The sequence below is a fragment of the Cucurbita pepo genome, chromosome LG15 (genome assembly GCF_002806865.2).
Source record: "Cucurbita pepo subsp. pepo cultivar mu-cu-16 chromosome LG15, ASM280686v2, whole genome shotgun sequence".
Classification (NCBI taxonomy): domain Eukaryota; kingdom Viridiplantae; phylum Streptophyta; class Magnoliopsida; order Cucurbitales; family Cucurbitaceae; genus Cucurbita; species Cucurbita pepo.
This window is the reverse complement of record NC_036652.1, coordinates 2,506,864-2,526,534: the sequence shown is the minus strand read 5'-3', so window position 1 is coordinate 2,526,534 and position 19,671 is coordinate 2,506,864. Positions and strand designations below refer to the sequence as shown.

The window sequence follows — 19,671 nt, the reverse complement described above, 5'->3', positions numbered from 1 at the left end:
TATACACGTTATGAATGTATTTATCATACTTTCTAGTGTCTGTATGCATGTCTATGTTACGATCTATGATACGAAGCGTCAGAATATGGATCGTGATAATTAGATACATGAATAGTTTGATACATTAATCACTAAATATATTAATGTACGTTAATGCAATACATGGAAGAGAATAAATTAATTTTTTTTAAATTTACTTATAATATTTAAAAAAAAAAACAGAATTAGTTATTATCATCCACACATTATTAAATTTTTTTGTGGGAATTCTGAATTTATCCAAAAAAAAAAAAAAAAAGCTGACGTGGAAAGTACACGTGGCAGTAAGTCAGAAGGCAAAGACAAAAAAAACCACGCTCCACTCCAACGCAATTGAAGCCCCAATTTCTGAATAACCACAGGGAATCTGACGCGTGTACAAATCCGAAAGACGACGGTTCAAGAAAGCGAGTGGAGTAAAACTTTTAGTCGCGCGAGTGACGTTGATGTTACGTATTGCGTCGGATTGTAAATAAAGACAAATACTGTTTCGAGTGGCGTGAATTGGTTTGTGTAAAGATACGACAGCGAGGCGTGAAGCGACGTCGTCCAAGTAGGCGTTGGAAAGTACTCGGATGAAAAGACTTAATTGCCCCTCCTAAGTCTCTACATTCCGTGGGGTCCACCCATACTCCACTTTTTCAGATGAAGGGCCCCACCAATGTCCAAACTCAATACCTACCACTTGTTTTTTTTTTTTTTTAATTTATTGATAAAGTTTAAAAAAAAAAAAAAAAAAAAAAAGTCTTATGTAATAATTAGATTTACATATTTTATGATAATTAGTGACAATTAATTTTCTTTTTAAGGTAAAAAGTAAAAATAAAGTGAATTTGAAAACCATAAATTTGTTAATCAAATGATTATAAAATAAATTAAATAAGTGTGACTTAACCAGAGATTTTTCATAAAAAGTAAATACGAGTTGGGTTGGAGAATTTTTTTGGACTAACTTGAAATTTCGAGTTGATTGGGTTGGTGATACGAGCAACCCAACCCAACCCAATTCTCTATTTTCGGGTTAGGTTGATTTTGATTGTCAAATTGTGTTTTTCAATTATTTAAAAAAATTCTACTCAACCGTACATGTTACGTTAAGAAATAAAATCTCATAAACCCAAATATCAAATATTATTTATTTTCATAATAAGTTTGAAGTAGAGCACGACTGGGTTCGGTTGTAACCCTATTTTCGAGTTGATTAGGTTGACTCAATAAATAAATAAAAAATCAATCTGCAAACCGACCCAAATTTTTTATTTTCCAAAAATTCAATCTAATTCAACTTTCATGGTTTCGATTGGATAGTCTGGGTCGACTTATCAAGTCATATGAACACTCCTAATTTTTCTATACTTCGTTTTTTTAGTTTGTTTAATTAGAACTTTTGATCCTAACTTCGAGAGTTTTCTTCGTACAATATTCATTATTTGATGTTTTTTCAAAAAAAATGTTTTTTCCACATATAATAATGTTACAAGTAAATTAGATATTATTTTTGGTTGAAATTTGTAGCGTCCATTCATAGGTTAAGCAATTGGATATAATGATTTTGATTAAAATAATGATATTATCTAACATTTGTAGCCACGAGCAAAAAGTAAATTAGAGAAAGATGTGCATCAAAAAAAAAATTAGGAAAACATCAAATCACAAAGAAAGATACCCAAAATGTGATAATTAGGGGCTAAAGAGACGTGGGACATCACAATCTAGCCCCGAGACAATCCACCCCCTTCGGGACCCAGTGTCCTAGCTGGTACTCTTTCCTTCCTCCAATCGATGTGGGACCGCACCCAAATCCACTCTCCTTCGGGGCCTAGCGTCCTTACTCATACACCGCTTCGTGTCTACCCTCTTCGGGGAAGAGCGAGAAAGCTGGCACATCGTCCGGTGTCTGGCTCTGATATTATTTGTAACGACCCAGGCCCACCGCTAGCAAATATTGACCTTTTCGGGCTTTCCCTTTTGGGCTTCCCCTCAAGGCTTTAAAACGCGTCTGCTAGGAGAAGGTTTCACACCCTTATAAATGGTGTTTTGTTTTCCTCCCCAACCAATGCGTGACATCATAAATTTGGGATTAGAATAATGAATGCGTTGACTATTCTCTATTCCCTTTGAAATGCCATTTTCATGTTGCTTCTATTCATTATATAATGTATGATTGAATGAATATGTTTGACCAATCATAAATTGTCACGTCTTTATTTCTAAATCGATAACAAATTCAAAATAGTTATGCTCAAAATCATGGAGAAGTTATTAAACTCTAAGGCCACGGTATATCATGAAAAGCTCTATAAACAGAAGATCTTAAAACTCTCTGAAGCTCTTGAAGACCCGAGATTCTCTGAAATTCTTAGAATCGAAGATTCTTTGAAGATCAGAAGACTTCAAAACTTGAAAACTCTTGGAGATTATGAAGCGACCAAAACTTTCTTTGAAGGCTCGAAGACTTCGAGTATTGGTCTGGGTTTGACCCGTTCTCCCTCGATTTTGTACTTAGGCCTCTTTACCCTTTTTGTACAAATCTATTCATTCATTAATGTGGGCATGAGACAAGTGGGGTGGTTAGTGGGCAATGAGAACAACGATGACTATTTNAAAAAAAAAAAAAAAAAAAAAAAAAAAAAAAAAAAAAAAAAAAAAATTGATTGAAAAGCCACTTCAATTCTATTCCATGATTGATTTTTCGTTTTGACTATCTCCATTTTAATGTTTTCTCTCGGATTATGATTCATGTAGGCATGAAAAATGATATATTCATGTTTTTTTTTCCATTCTAAGACTCGTTTAAGGTTGTCATTGTTAGACGAACACGACTCTCCACAATGACTAAGACTCTCCACACATTAATTTCTTATCTATCAAAACGTCACGTTCCCTATTGTTGTGAGGTCTTTAATATCATACCATTGTAGAGAGTCGTGTTCATCTAACATGGTATCAGAGTCATGCCCTAAACTTTAGTCATGTCAATAGAATCCTCAAATGTCGAATAAAGGACTCCAAAAAGAAAAGGAGGCGAGGCTCCTCGAAGGCATAGTAAAAAATGACTAGGACTCCAAAAGAAAAGGAGTCGAGTCTCGATTAAGGTAAGGCATACTTTGTTCGAGGGGAGGTGTTGAATGAAAGTCCCACATCGGCTAATTTAGGGAATGATCATGGGTTTATAATCAAGGAATACTATCTCCACGTGGATGAGGTCTTTTGGAGAAGTCCAAAGCAAAGTCATGAGAGCTTATTCTCATAGTGGACAATATCATACCATTGTGAAAAGTCGTGTTCGTCTAACAGTCATAATCATTGAAGTCTTGAGTGTGGGTCGATGTGTATGAAATCTATAGTGTTTATTTATAAAATTGATGAGTATATGACAAGCTTAAAGAGTCATGACATGATTTAGTACAAACTCGGTTGTATTTCAAAAGTGGAATTGTTAAATACAATGACAGTCTCACACAACGAAAGTATTTGATTTACTGACTCGTGCATAAGGTTAAAACTCGTACCGAGCTCACAAAGAAAGTCCCAAAAAGGTTGGAATGACAAGTATAATTTAGATATATTAAACAAATATTTAAATATTATGAAATATCCAAAAATCTAATAAACAATAAATATATTAATTATACAGGGTAGGACAAGCTGTATCCATGGATATAATCATTACATGCAAGTCAATCTTTCACGAATAGTTCATAATTACAACTCTTTAAAAGTCTGTTTTACCCTTATAATTATATATTCAAAAGTCTATTTTACCCTTATAATTACATCTTTACCTTATGTATCGTTGATTCTCTAATGAACAAGTGAATGAGAGATCCTATGGTTCAAGTCGTCCCTAAAAGCATCTTGATTTTCACCCTGGAAAATCAAAGGACAAGCCTAAGACTAAAGTCGAGTTGCATATGATCATCTTGTGAAATATTGATCTTCTCAATTAACAAATTTATTAAAAAAATTAAATATTTGGTTCAATTTTATACACGATATCCTCACTCACATGTCTACATATGAACTATTTGGATCAAATTGTTTGCCGCAATAACAAAGTGAACTGTATCAATAGTGCTAAAAACCTTGAATTTTTCATAAAATAAATAATACAAAATTAAATAATTAATTACGAGACTTTAGGACATATATGTGAGTAAAACTCACCACGAGATCCACCCAAAGGCGTAGGAAAGCCATTCAAAGCATGGGCTAACGTAGGTGATCCCGCTCGATCGAATGGCTAAACTAATAATTGGGCGATAAGTCATATCGTTGACTTTTGATGCAATATTATAGTATGAAACTTTATAATATGAAGCGAAATTTGAGGGAATAGGAAGGATTGACAAGAATGATTGCACATGGGGAGTATAATAATAACTTAATCGTCATTATTAGTTATTACTATAAAACGGAAGGAGCGTATTTGTAATGTATTATTGTTCATATTCTCGAATTAATAATTTTTTTTAAGGTTGTTCAAAAAATTCGATCTACTTTATCCAATCTAATTCATACAGTACTGGACTGAGTTAGATATCTGAATTAATTGAATTTATTGTTAATTTTAAAATATATATTTTTGCTTAAGATTTTATGTATATTTATTTTATTTAATTTTATGATTACTTTTTATTATTTATTCTTCCACCACTTTTAAAAGTATATTAACAAATATAAAAATTTTGAATTTTGAAGGTTTAATTCATATTAACAAATATAAAATATAAAATATAAAATATCATCATAATTAAAATAATATTTTATAAGAAAAAAACATTGAAATGTTTTATCAACATAATTTGTGGAATATAATATTTGTCATGTTGGGGTAATCTCTGTTGACTTTCTCCCATATTCTTTGTTTTGTAAGGAGATTTCTTGCCTTGTTTGGAGCGGTTTGACTCCAATGTATGGGACCACTTTCACGGATTAAATAGATGTCTCTAACATCCAATAAAAAGTTTTAAAACTAAACAAATATGACTGTGAGATCCTATATCAGTTGGAGATGAGAACGAAACATTCTTTATAATGGTATGGAAACCTCTCTCTAACAGACGTGTGTTTAAATCGTGAGGCTAATAATGATACGTAACGGTTAAATCAGACAATATCTAAGCGGTGTGCTAATGAGAATGTTGAGCCCCTAAGGAGGGTGGATTGTGAGATCTTAGATCAATTGGAGAGGGTAACAAAGCATTCTTTATAAGGGTATGAAAATCTCTCCCTAACAGACGTGTGTTTAAACCGTGAGGCTAACAGTGATACGTAACGGGTTAAATCAGACAATATCTAAGCGGTGTGCTAATGAGAATGTTGAGCTCCTAAGAGGGGTGGATTGTGAGATCCTACATCAGTTGGAGAGGGGAACAAAGTATTCCTTATAAGGGTATGAAAATCTCTCCCTAACAAACGTGTGTTTAAATCGTGAGGCTAACAGTGATACGTAACGGGTCAAACAGACACTAAGCGGTGTGCGAACGAGAACGTTGAGCCCCCAAGGAGGGTGGATTGTGAGATCCTACATCAATTGGAGAGAGGAACGAAGCATTCCTTATAAGGGTATGAAAATCTCTCCCTAACAGACGTGTGTTTAAATCGTGAGGCCAACAGCGATACGTAACTGGTCAAACAGACACTAAGCGGTGTGCGAACGAGAACGTTGAGCCCCCAAAGAGGGTGGATTGTGAGATCCTACATCAATTGGAGAGAGGAACGAAGCATTCCTTATAAGGGTATGAAAATCTCTCCCTAACAGACGTGTGTTTAAATCGTGAGGCCAACAGCGATACGTAACTGGTCAAACAGACACTAAGCGGTGTGCGAACGAGAACGTTGAGCCCCCAAAGAGGGTGGATTGTGAGATCCTACATCAATTGGAGAGAGGAACGAAGCATTCCTTATAAGGGTATGAAAATCTCTCCCTAACAGACGTGTGTTTAAATCGTGAGGCCAACAGCGATACGTAACTGGTCAAACAGACACTAAGCGGTGTGCGAACGAGAACGTTGAGCCCCCAAAGAGGGTGGATTGTGAGATCCTACATTAGTTGGAGAGGGGAACGAAGCATTCCTTATAAGGGTATGAAAATCTCTCCCTAACAGACGTGTGTTTAAACCGTGAGGCTAACAGTGATACGTAACGGGTTAAATCAGACAATATCTAAGCGGTGTGCTAATGAGAATGTTGAGCTCCTAAGGGGGGTGGATTGTGAGATCCTACATCAGTTGGAGAGGGGAACGAAGCATTCCTTATAAGGGTATGAAAATCTCTCCCTAACAAACGTGTGTTTAAATCGTGAGGCTAACAGCGATACGTAACAGGTCAAACAGACACTAAGCGGTGTGCGAATGAGAACGTTGAGCCCCCAAAGAGGGTGGATTGTGAGATCCTACATTAGTTGGAGAGAGGAACGAAGCATTCCTTATAAGGGTATGAAAATCTCTCCCTAACAGACGTGTGTTTAAATCGTGAGGCCAACAGCGATACGTAACGGGTCAAACAGACAATAAGCGGTATGCGAACGAGAATGTTGAGCCCCCAAGGAGGGTGGATTGTGAGATCCTACATCAGTTCGAGAGGAGAACGAATCATTCCTTGTAAGGGTACGAAAATCTCTCCCTAACAGACGTATGTTTAAACCGTGATGCTAACAGCGATATGTAACGGGTCAAACAGACACTAAGCGGTGTGTGAACGAGAACGTTGAGCCCCCAAGGAGGATGGATTGTGAGATCCTACATTAGTTCGAGAGGAGAACGAAACATTCCTTGTAAAGGATGTGGAAACCTCTCCCTAATAGAGACTGACAGTGATACGTAACAGGTCAAAATGGACAATATCTGCTAGCGATGGACTTAGACCGTTACAAAGGCTTGAACAATATCTACTAACGATGACTTTGGGTAATACCGGTGGTTGGAAGAAATGAGAAAGTCAAAAGTGATACAAATGGGTTTGGGTTAAGAGAATATAAAAAAGATTACCGTTGGGGTCAGGGGGTGACGTGGCGTGAAATGGAAGGCCCAGGTTGGAAAAGTTGACACTCCTCAACAAAGACGACTGTTTATTCGTATATATATATATATATAACTAAATTAAAATTATAAAAAAAAAAAAATATATATATATATATATATATATAAATATAAATAAAAAACACACACGCTTTCCTGATTCGCAATCCCAATTCCGTTTCCCCATTTTTCTTCTCCTCTTTTTTCCTTCCTACTCCTGCAAAATTCTCATCCTCTCCTAATTCTGATCGCCCTCCTCTCCGCCGCCGCCGACGCCGCCTTCCTGATTCTTCTGATTCTTATCATCGTAGCTGTTCATGGAAGCAGGAGTTGATACGCCTTTTCAGACGGAGAGAGGCGGGATGGGGATATTGGTGGACCTTTCGTCCGGTGATGGTCTCCTTCCTTCCTCTTCTTCTTCTTCTTCTTCTTCTTCTTCTTCTTCTTCTTCTTCTTCTCCACCACCGAGAATTCCGAAGCGGCTTCGTCAGAGACTTCTTGTGGAGTGTAAGTCTCCCAGTACTGTGGAGGAAATTGAGGCTAAGCTTCGTCATGCTGATCTTCGTCGTCAGGTCCTTAATCTATTCCTACTCTTTCAAATTGTTCTTTCTTGTTTCTTTCTTTTCCTTTGGTTTTTGCGTACTGGACGTGCTGGATTTTTTAGTTTGTTGTTTATTGCCTGGATTCTAAATTCAAGTGTTTCTTCCGTTTCATCTTGCCGATTGATATTGAGTGGTTGGGACTTTTGTTCTTTAACGTCGCACTAATCAAGGATTTTGTTTTCTTTTTACGTTAACTTNTTCCTCTTAATCTGTTGTATAATTTAGTTTTGAAATATTATCTTAGAAGACTGCATGGCCCTCCTGGAGTCCTTTGATCGGAGTTCCGTATGATTCTTGCTAATTATTTTCTCATCAATCGCCCGTCTTTTGTTTTCTAATTTCTTCTCCCCATATCTGGAGTTTTAGTGGTACTTTTTTTTCTTCATTCTTTGGTTTTGGACGGTCGGTAGGAATGGTTGGTTCCTTCCCCTTTTTGGGGTGGTTTGGTCGGTTCCTTTCTCTCACATAAGCTTTCTTCTGACTTCCGCTTTTCCTTTTTTTCTTCTTTCGAAAATGAAGTTATGTTTTCTTTGTCTTGTGTGTTTAGAAGGAAATTTTCTTGTTGTTGATTAATCTGCTTCGGTTTCCCTTCAAACTGCTGGCTGGAGGGAATTTGACAACGGTATAGCAGAAGAAAGAATGCACAGCAATTATGTGTTTGTCTTGTTTTCGCTAATCATATTTTTTTATTGTCAGAGTCTTATTTCCATTTTACGTTTGATTTTCAATACTTGTCTTCTTTACTCAATTAATTATACCGATTCCTTTTCTTCCCTTTTCCTTTTTCCGGGGGGTGGGGTGATACAAGAGGCAGGGTGCTTTGTACTTTTGCTGGGAAACTTTAGACCAACTGCTTTTGTTAATTCTTCTTTATTTATTGAGTGCAGCAACACTATGAGAAGTTGTCCAGCAAGGCTCGACCGAAGCCGAAAAATCCCTCACATTTTTCTTCTCAGGAGGGAAACCTTGGACAGCGGCTTGAAGCAAAACTCCTGGCTGCAGAGCAGAAGAGGTGAACTTATAAATATTTTCTCAGAATTTTATTAGTACTTGTGCTTAATGGAAAAGTCATTGGCAATCCATATATCTGAGATCATCATATGAAAGCCGTATATTCTGTGGCTCTTCTTCTGAATTCAAGTTCAGATTATTTGGACTGATTTAAATAGTGATGAGGTTATAATTCGCGATAATTGAAAGATTCTTTTTCTGTGTTAATCATGGGAATCTTTGTGATATTTATTTATCCATTGATGACAACTTCCATGGTTTTAATTGTGGTCTCCATAATATTATTTCTTCTAGAGTGATAATGCTGATGCATCATACACTGTAGGCTTTTCAAACTAAGTTGGTGATCTTAATATGACAGGTTGAGCATATTGGCTCATTCTCAGAAGCGTCTTTCTTTGTTGGATGAGGTACGACAAGTTGCTAAAACTGTTGTGGAGATACGTAAAGAGAAAGAGCGTCAGAAGCTTGGGAAAGAAGTTGCAATTCGGGCGCAACAAGCTGAGGCCAATAGAATGCTTATGCTGAAGGCTTACAGGCAACGAAGGGCCTCACTGATGGAAAGGTCATCTATGTCATTGGTAAGAAAGATGGCTTGGGAAAATAAGTACAAGGAGCGAGTGCGTGCTGCAATTTCTCAGAAACGTGCAGCTGCTGAGAAAAAACGGCTGAGTTTGTTGGAAGCAGAGATAAAAAGGGCACGAGCTCGAGTGTTGCAGGCTCGACATGTGGCTAAGTCTGTATCTCAACAGCGTGAGCTTGAGAGGAGGGAAATGAGGGATAAGTTGGAAGATCGAATGCAAAGGGTATGCATGTTTATTTCAATTGGAATTACAATAGCCAGTCGCATGCCTTGGATTTATGAGTATCATTCTCATTCTTTCTATGTTTTGGTAGATCATGAGATTTCATTTGGAAGTAAAGTAGTTAGTCACAGTGGATTCTGCTTTTTCCCACTGATTTAGTTCTGATCACATTTCTTGGGTTTGTCAAGTATCATTCTCATCCTTGTGATGTTTGGTGGATCATTAGGCAAAGAGAAAGAGAGCAGAATTCTTGAGGCAGAGAGTAAGGCCAAATATAGCTACTCGAGTGACTAGAATTAGGATGCACAAACAGGCTGACATCCTATCCCGAAAATTAGCAAGGTATTTTAACTCTTCCCTGCTTTCAAGATTCAAGTATGAATTAATTATCCGAAATGTTTTTCTACTGTTACTTCGCTTTCATATTTCTATTTATGCTGTAAGATAAACTTTATGTCTTCATGCTAAATTTAAATTTCTTTGAGGATGATTGACCATGCTTCCCCGTCTCTGCTTCTAAAGATAGAACCCTTGTATAATTTGATTACTTTACGGTTTGGGTTCTATATAAACTTGATACAATAAAATATTATCTGCTTCTACATTCTTTCTATTACAGGTTGATATATGTTATCCTCAATACTTCTTATTTAGTATCATTACTATTGTTCTTTGCTCCTTTGCTTGGGGATTGGAGATTTGGGGATAGTTCTTGCTAGTCTTAATCTGAGGTTAAATCAGCATCATGTCTCTTAGTTTTGCCTGCTGAATCAGAGAGTGGAACATTTCTTTTTCCATCCTTAATAGAGACTAATAATCATACTGCATATGCCTTTAAATATGGTTCTATTGATGAATTAAGAAATATATTCCCTTGAAATGAAACTGTATTTTTCTCCTTTAGGTGCTGGAGGAGATTTCTTAAATTGAGGAGGACTACTTTAACATTGACTGAAGCATACAATTCCTTAAAAATTAATGGAAAATCTGTCAAGTCAATGCCTTTTGAGCAGTTTGCTGTTCTGATTGAATCAAGTTCTACTCTCCAAACTGTTAAAGCATTACTTGATCGGCTTGAAAGCCGCTTGAAAGTTGCTAAGGCTGTTGCTGCTACAAGTTATCCATCTAATTTTGAAAATATTGATCACCTCCTCATGCGAGTTGCTTCTCCTAAAAGGAGGTCTAGTCCAAGTTCTTCTTCAAGGAGCAGAAATACAAGTAAAGTTATTAGGGAGGTGCCTAAAAGTATTTCTAAACCATCCAGATATCCAGTTAGAGTGGTCCTTTGTGCTTATATGATACTGGGTCATCCTGATGCTGTTCTTCGTAGTCAGGGAGAACGTGAGATTGCTCTGGCCAAGACTGCAAAAGAGTTTGTCAATGAGTTTGAACTATTGATAAAGATTATTTTGGAAGGGCCAATTCAGAGTTCAGATGATGAATCAGAATCTTCACCAAAACAGTGGTCCTTCAGATCTCAGCTTGCTGCATTCGATAAAGCATGGTGTTCTTACCTAAATTGCTTCGTAGCGTGGAAGGTGAAGGATGCACGAGCCTTAGAAGAGGATTTGGTGAGAGCTGCTTGTCATCTTGAATTGTCTATGCTCCAAACTTGCAAGTTATCAGATGGAGGAGATAATGCTCTTACGCATGATATGAAAGCCATCCAGAAGCAGGTTAAGCTTGTCTTCTTTATTGGAAGTTTACATTTAAAAATTGACAAGGATTTGTATATTCTAACATTGTTAAACGTCAGGTAATTGTAGTTTTGACTGCTGCACATCTAGGAATCGTATATTCTAACGGGTATTTGTCAAACAGGTCTCTGATGATCAGAAACTTTTAAGAGAAAAGGTTCAGAACCTTAATGGAGATGCTGGGATTGAGCGTATGGAAAAAGCTTTATCTGAAACACGATTTAAGTACTTTCAGTCTAAAGAAAATGGAAGCCCTCTGAGTTCACCAGTTACACAGTTTATATCTTCGCCTATATCCAACTCAGACGGTCCTTCCGTTTCAAGATCAGATGTCGGGAGCAATGAGGACAAGTATGTCAAGAGGCCAGCTCATGTAGTCCGTTCTTTGTTCAGGGAAGATCAAATGATGGCTAAACCAAATGAATTATCTGAATCTAGTAGAAGCATTCCTGAAGGTCAGTTAAGGTCTGTTGGAGACTTGACCACTGAAAATGAACTTTTAGTAAATGAGTTTCTCCACCAGCAACATCCATTTTCTGACAGTTTGGACATGATTGAAGAAGATCGAAACAGTATCCAGGTTCGCACGTTTTTTCTGATTTTTGTGATCTTTAGAAATCAGTTTTTATCGTCTTTATCTGCTTATATCTAAGATATGCAAATCTTCTCTAAGGGCCTTATCTCATACACTCAACCTGTTATTTTTCTCTAAGGGCCTTATCTCATACACTCAACCTGTTATTTTTCTCTTAAAACGTGTTCACCTTCTCTGTTCGTCCTTTTCAGGTAAAGTTGAGAGAAACAATGCAGAAGGCCTTCTGGGACGGCGTCATGGAATCCTTGAAACAAGAAGAGCCCAACTACGATCGGGTGGTTCAGCTTGTGAGAGAGGTCCAGGATGAACTTTGCAATATGGCTCCAGAGAGCTGGAAACAGCAGATTACTGAAGCCTTTGACATAGACTTTCTTTCTCAGGTATTAATCATCATACTCATGCTTGGATACTGCTGAAATTTGTATCTTTGAAATCTTTATATATATATATATAGATTTATATTTTTCTTTTCATTTTCTGTCCTTTGGAAGATACTCAAGTCAGGGAACATGGATATGGACTACCTTGGGAGGATTTTGGAGTTTTCATTTGTCACATTGCAGAAGCTCTCCTCTCCTTCAAAAGAGAGTCAGCTGAAGGCTAGTTACGAGAGTTTATTTCGAGAGTTAACTGAGATATGTCGTCATACTGAAGATAAGTCGAAGAATCCAAGCGAGATTGCCTTGATTAGAGGTCTGCAATTTGTCCTGGAGCAGATTCAGGTTCGTTCCGTGCTTTTTAATTTCTTCTCCCTTAGCTCTTTCGATTGGAGAGATTAAAATGTTTTTTATTTGATACATAATCTCTCAGGGAAGGTAAGAGGCCGCTTTCCTTTTATGCTTCCCTATGTGAAAAATGAATCAAACCAGTTTTCCGTTTTCCAAACGCATGCTAATATTCTATAAAAGTGGTTATTGTTTATTCTCGTATAGCAAAAAAATTATCTATTGGGAGGGCCATAAGAAATCCACTTTGTACCTTCATTTCGTCATCAAAGCCTCTTCTCCCGTCCAAACTCTCTAAATCAGTCAAACAAGCAATTTGAATAGGGATTATGAATAGACCAGACCTTTATCTTAGCCGTACCTGTTCGATTGATACTAAAGTCGAAGTTGTTTTGTTAAGTCAAATTGTAGCCGCAAAAGTTAACTATTGCACTTCAATTGCAGGTGCTCAAGCAAGAGATAAGCAAAGCTCGTATAGAAATCTTGAAGCCTATATTAACCGGATCCCATGGTTTTGATTATCTTAAAAAAGCTTTTGCTAACCGATATGGGGTCTCATCTGATGCCAATGCCAATCTGCCAAAAACAATGCAATGGCTGTCATCTGTATGGCATTGCAAAAACCAGGAGTGGGAAGAACACAAAAATTTGGTATTATCATCGTCTGTAGTTTCTGAGGGATCATTGCAGGGTTGTAACCGTATTCCATCGACCCCTCTAAGAACCGGTGGAAGTATTGCTCGCCCGGGGAATTCAGGCCAACAGACTTATAATACTGCCAGAGAAACTGCAGGTGATGACAACTGAATCCATCCATTCGTTTTTTCTTTAGGATCCCAATTATACCCAAGTTAGAACCTGATTTCACTTTTTGGCTGTTTATTTGTTTCTCATTAGATAACGAACAACCCGAATGCGGTGGACGAGAATTGGATATAGCTATCAGGCTTGGACTTCTGAAGTTAGTTACTGGTGTGGCTGGCGTAACACAAGAAGTAGTACCAGAAACATTTAGTCTTAACCTTCATCGGATAAGATTCGTTCAATCCGAAGTTCAGAAACTAATCGTCATAACAACAAGGTAGAGTGGGGGTCGTAACTTGAATCGAAAAGGGTTGAGAACAGGAATTTTTCATCCTGTTATAATGACATTTGCCTTTTGTTTTTGCAGCATACTTGTTTGCCGGCAGATCCTCCTGAGCCATGGAAGTTCAACAATGACAACTACAGACATAGAAGCTGCAGTTTCGAATTGCGCTCAACAACTTTCAAACATGTTAGACCGAGACGAAAATGCAGGAAGCGAAGAAATTACCGAAACAATAGTTAAATTCACAGGAGATGGCAATGCAGCAGAGGTAGAGGTGCTTCAATCACAGAGCGTGGTTGTGAGTCGGATGATAAGGAAATGCTTGCAGGCGGGGGACGCCGTGTTTGAAAAGGTGTCGCGTGCGATTTACTTGGGAGCGAGAGGAGTCGTTCTAGGAGGAAGCGGAGGGACCGGAAGAAGATTAGCAGAAATGGCTCTCCGGCAAGTCGGAGGGGCAGTGCTAACGGAACGGATGGTGAAAGCTGCCGAAGTTTTAGTAGAGGCAGCCAATGTATCAGTTAACGTTCATGAAGCATGGTACGTTGATTTGGTTAATTTGATTGACTGTGAAATATGAAGAAGAAATGGGGATATAATAGGTGTAAAGAAAGAAGAAACCACATTTGTTGTATATAAAGTAGTGTGTAAAAAGAAGGAAAGAATTGTGTTGTTTGTGTCTGTGACTGTGTAGTGTTTAGAGATGATGTTGTAAACATGGTTTGGTGTAATTAATGGACTGTGTAATGTGACCTGGTGTTAATAATAAAGGTGTATTTATTAGTCTTCTTAATTGGACTGACTTGCACAAGGTTAAGTTGTCTTTTAAGGGGCCAATCGTTGGGCCGGCTTGATCCGACGACCTTAAAAAGTGAAGTTGCTCGTTCTAAGTCTTAGTCCTAACGAGCTTATGACACGATTAGGGGGCGCATGAGAAAGCCGAATTAAAAGACTAATAAAAAGCGAGAAGTAGGTAACGTGATCATGTTGCAGGAAATGCACGAGAATGTCAAATCTAGATTTTGAAACCTGATCCGAATCCTAGGCATGGGTCATGACATATATATAAACCATTCAAAAGACTCTTTTTCACGTTAATATCGGTGAAGTGAGTCGTGAGGTGGGCAGAGAAGAATGAAGGAAGAAGATAGTGAGAAGATGAAGACAATGAGTAGCAAAAACGGTGAGTAGCAAGTCTAGTGCGAGAAAGAATGGGACGAAGAATCGAAGATGAAAAAGTAAAGCCATAATAGCATATATACTCAAAATGGACAATTTTATACCATTATGTACGATCACTCGTTCCTCCTATCAAATAGCATTAGAATTTTGCCCATACGCGTTCAAAATTCAATAAAGTGGATTTCAATCTCACCTTGAAATGATGTTCCATTAAAACAAAAAGTGATTGCTTTCACAATCATATGCACAAGTGGAACAGCCCGTGATTCCGACAGAGAATTGTCACCGAACATAAAGTCATAAGAGCATCTATAGCTATCATGTTCTTTAGTGGAACAACCAATAATTCCAAACCTTATCTTTACAATCCCAAGCAAGAACAGCTTTATATTTCAACTTTGAGTCACATTGGAATCCAAATGCAAAAGATAAGACTCATGGGAAGCCATGGAAATGAAGATAAAGAAGGTAGAAGAGTTCATATAGTAGTGGTTCCAACGCCAACCCAAGGCCACATAAACCCACTTCTCCAATTCTCCAAGCACCTCGCTCATCGCGGTCTCACCGTAACGTTCCTCGCCGTCTTCACCAACGTCGCCGCCATCGACCTACCGACTTCAGTCACCCTTCAACAAGTATCTGTATTACCCTACGACGGTACCGACGCCGAGACTCCCAAAGCCATTTGGGAACGGATCCAAACTTCCATACGTTTACATCTCATAGAACTCATTGCTCGGCATGAAAATGGCAGCGATCGAGTTGCTTGCGTTGTGTATGACTCTATGTTGCCATGGATTCATGACGTTGTTAAAGAGCTTGGGGTTCTTCCTGCTGTGTTCTTCACTCAGTCCTTTTGTGTTAATGCAATTTATTATAATGTCCACAAAGAATGGATAAATGTTCCATTGCAACAAAGCTCTGTTTGTTTCGATCATGGATTTCCTGTTCTTCAGCCATACGATCTTCCATCGTTCATTTTCGATCCTTCGAAATACCCATTTCTCCTCTCCCTCGCCACCGATCAATTCTCGCGGTTGAACGATGATGACTGGATCTTCATCAACACTTTCGATTCTTTGGAACCGCAGGTAAATAGGCTAATAAACTTGAGCTAGTGGAACAAGTTACTAACTTATGGAGTAACCTTAGTTAGTAGACTTTAGTAGAATAAGTTACTAATTATAAAGCAACCACGGTAGCATTGATAGTAGTTACCGAATTGTGGACCAAGTTTTGTATTTTTAGACCTATGCTTTAATTAAGAAGATTGTTAGTGTAGTGAGTTATGGTCGTCCCGTCCCGTCTATGATGGAGTCAACTATGATATTCTAAATTAATTCTTCTGGTAGTGCCCTCGTGGGCACATTCTTCTCAAAGTCGGTCTAGTTTAATCGAAGTCAACTGACTCACATAGAATATGGGGTGAGTTTTTACCGAGCTGATCGCTTGAGTCTGTAGGCTACCTCTCCTATCTGCTTCTCTACAAGGTCGACTTTCTTCTTCCTTCAAACAAGGTCAAGTCTTTAAGTTGTTTAAGTAGATTGGGCTAGGTTAGGTTGATCTTTTGGAGTGATTTTCAATCAGGGTCCTCGCTCCCTACATGGTTCTTAACTGGAGGAGAAAGTTTAGAAAGTTAGTCAATGTTTTCTCTACTATAAATACTAATAAGATGTATGCTCCTTCCACAACAATACAATCACAAAAGAGAATTGAAAAACTAAGTGCTTAGGATTACTTGTTTCGATATATTTCGATCGTGATTTGTTTTTTTGAATGTACTAGGAAGGTGAATGGATGAGAAGGCAGCTTCCATTCAAGAGCATTGGACCAATGCTTCCCTCCTTCTATTTAGATGGAACGTTGCAAGACGATCGATACTATGGACTGAGTTTACTCGAATCAAACACGGATTCCACCAAGAGTTGGCTCGATTCAAAAGACGATAGCTCGGTAGTTTACGTGTCGTTCGGAAGTATGGCGGAGGTCAAAAAGGAGCAAATAGAGGAGTTAGCATGGGGGCTAAAATTGAGCAACAAATTCTTCTTGTGGGTTGTGAGAGAATCTGAGATTCATAAGCTTCCTCCAAGTTTCATGGAGGAGACAACTGAGAAAGGGTTGATAGTGAAATGGTGTCCACAAGTACAAGTTTTGGCTCATAGATCGGTGGGATGTTTCGTTACGCACTGCGGGTGGAACTCGACGCTCGAAGCGTTGTGTTTGGGAGTGGCGATGGTGGCGATGGAGCTGTGGTCGGACCAACCGACGAACGCTAAGTATGTGGAGGATGTGTGGAGAATTGGGAAGAGGATGAGAATTGGGGAAGATGGAATTTGTAGAAGGGAGGAGATAGAGATGTGTGTTAATGAAGTTATGGGGGAAGAAGATGGTAATGAGATTAGAGAGAATTTGAGGAAGTTGAGGGAAATGGCAAAAGAAGCCATGGATGAAGGTGGGACCTCCAACATTAATATTTATCATTTTGTTCAACAACTTATGAGGAAGACATGACTAACAAAGGGTTCTTTGTTACGAACCCTTTACGTGTTTTTGGTCCAAAGATGAAATTTGTAACGATCGATCTATGTGTGANTTTTTTTTTTTTTTTTTTTTTTTTTTTTTTTTTTTTTTTTTTTTTTTTTTTTTTAAGGCTTTTCTTAATGATCATAAACAAGAAATAGGAATGATTATCAATTGTGAGATCCCACATCGGTTGGATATCGGTTGAAGAAGTGAAGCATTCTTTATAAGGGTGTGGAAACCTCTCCCTAGTAATCGCGTTTTAAAAATTTTAAGGGGAAGCTCGAAAGAGAAAGTCTAAAGAGGATAATGTTTGTTAACGGTGGGCTTGGGCTATTACAAATAGTATCAGAGCCAGGTTTAAGGGGAAGCTCGAAAGAGAAAGTCTAAAGAGGATAATTTTAAGGGGCTGTTACAAATGTGGGATCTCTCAAGGGGGGGGTGGATTGAGAGATCCCACATTGATCTGAGAGAGGAACGAGTACCAGCGAGGACGCTGAGCCACTACAAATGGTATCATAGCCAGGTTCCAAGTGGTTGCCAACAAGGACGATGAGCCTCGGAGGGGGGTGGACTGAGAAATCTCACATCGGTTTGAGAGAGGAATGAGTGTTAGCACGATCCCATATCGATTGGAGAGAATAACGAAGCATTCTTTGTAAGGGCATTTTTTATAAGGGCGAGAAAATCTCTATCTAGTAAGCGTTTTAAAAACCTTAAGGGAAAGCCCGAAAGAAAAAATGCAAAGAGGACAATATTCGATAGTTGTGAGCCTAGACTGTTACATAAATCTGTCAATTTGTAGTATGCATAGAGTTACGAACGAACTTTCAGTTTTTTTATATTTTTTTTTTAACTCACATCTGTCATAACGTAGACTCTTGAGAGCTCGAGCTTGTTTCAAAAAACAAAAAATAGGATTTCTACTTCCGTGGTTTGAAAACACAAAATTCTCTTTCGCTCTCCCTTTAGTCTCACAACTTGCACATATTATCTTGTCGATTCCTACATATTCGTAAGTATGTCTCAACATTTGTTCTTTGATAGATGTGGTAAGTTAGTCTTAGTGTTAGCCAATCAAGTAAAATTCAGCTTACTTTGTTGATTAAATATCTAAGGCAACAACACTTATTTCAGATTCAAATCACTCCACAAGCAAGATTAATGATGTCAAGCTTGAATGAATCTACGTGGAACCTAAACTACATAGAATTGTAAAGAAATTTAGCCATTGGCTAAAGAGCACAAATATTTCTTTTACTATATTATTCCAGTCTACTCCCGTCTCGAAATGAAACTATTAAAGGCATACACGAGATGTAACATTCTTACTTTAGGATCATAATTAACTATTATGTAAATAAAAAATCTTAAAATATATTAATGAAATACAATAACTCTAAATTACTCTAAATTGTAATCCACCCAAAATTTATAATAATGAAACTTCATTTTTTATCAATGTGACATGATTTGAAATATCTTTTGATAATTTCAACAACATTTTCTTCGCATCTTCAATGAAGTATATTGTATGATTGATGTCTCTTGGTTCATATCACAAGTGTTCAGATTGGTTCTCCCCAAGCCGACGAGAGGAGTTCTTAGCCAAATTCCGTCTCTAAACCATTGTTTGGAGAAAGTTTTAGTTTCTCTCTTCCTCCCCTCCAAACCCTAACTNATATTGTATGATTGATGTCTCTTGGTTCATATCACAAGTGTTCAGATTGGTTCTCCCCAAGCCGACGAGAGGAGTTCTTAGCCAAATTCCGTCTCTAAACCATTGTTTGGAGAAAGTTTTAGTTTCTCTCTTCCTCCCCTCCAAACCCTAACTTTCTCCATTTCTTTTCCTTTTCCTTCTTTTTTTTCCTTCATTTCTCCTTTGGTTTAGCAGCTAACCACTCCTTAGGAATGGGTCAAAATGACCATTTTGCCACTTGGGTTACTTAGAATAGGTCTGAGGCCACAAATTTGTAAATTGGTTCTAAGAGGGAACTTGAGACTACACAGGTAGTTGACTCATGATGAGTGCACCTAGTGATTGTGGAAATGGCGAGCTTCCTAAATAGGGTCACAATACAATAAATCCATCTGAGAGGGACGTGAAACCACATGGCTAAACTTAGTGGTTGTTCGGCACACGAGGTTGTTCCCCCTGATTCAGTGTGACACTAAGGCACTGTGTTTAGGGTTGCCAACTAACCTTACACAAATGATGTTAAGAAGAGATGTTGTTATATAGTCCAAAAAGTTAGGATAAAGTCGCACCTCAACCCAAGATATTGATCATTCATTGTTGTAGCATGCAAGCTTACTAAGTCAAAAGAACAGTAAATTCAGTTCCCCCCAAGCTAAGATACATCGTCTAATAGACTCACGGTGCTA

The 19,671-nt window shown here is 37.9% G+C and overlaps 2 protein-coding genes across 2 annotated transcripts; both read left to right on the top strand.

Annotated features, from left to right (window-relative positions):
- Positions 1 to 7,213: 7,213 nt before the first annotated feature.
- On the top strand, positions 7,214 to 14,374 carry LOC111811395. Its single transcript, XM_023698211.1, has 11 exons — positions 7,214 to 7,633; positions 8,551 to 8,675; positions 9,036 to 9,480; positions 9,707 to 9,822; positions 10,385 to 11,156; positions 11,302 to 11,757; positions 11,964 to 12,152; positions 12,264 to 12,494; positions 12,942 to 13,290; positions 13,395 to 13,578; positions 13,669 to 14,374. Exons 1-11 carry the CDS (start codon positions 7,379 to 7,381, stop codon positions 14,162 to 14,164), a joined length of 3,618 nt encoding a protein of 1,205 aa, XP_023553979.1. The 5' UTR covers positions 7,214 to 7,378; the 3' UTR covers positions 14,165 to 14,374.
- Positions 14,375 to 15,136: 762 nt separating this feature from the next.
- Positions 15,137 to 17,347, top strand: LOC111811138 (UDP-glycosyltransferase 74E2-like). The gene is made up of 2 exons (XM_023697880.1): positions 15,137 to 15,857; positions 16,552 to 17,347. Exons 1-2 carry the CDS (start codon positions 15,186 to 15,188, stop codon positions 17,275 to 17,277), a joined length of 1,398 nt encoding a protein of 465 aa, XP_023553648.1. The 5' UTR covers positions 15,137 to 15,185; the 3' UTR covers positions 17,278 to 17,347.
- The last annotated feature ends 2,324 nt before the right edge of the window (positions 17,348 to 19,671 follow it).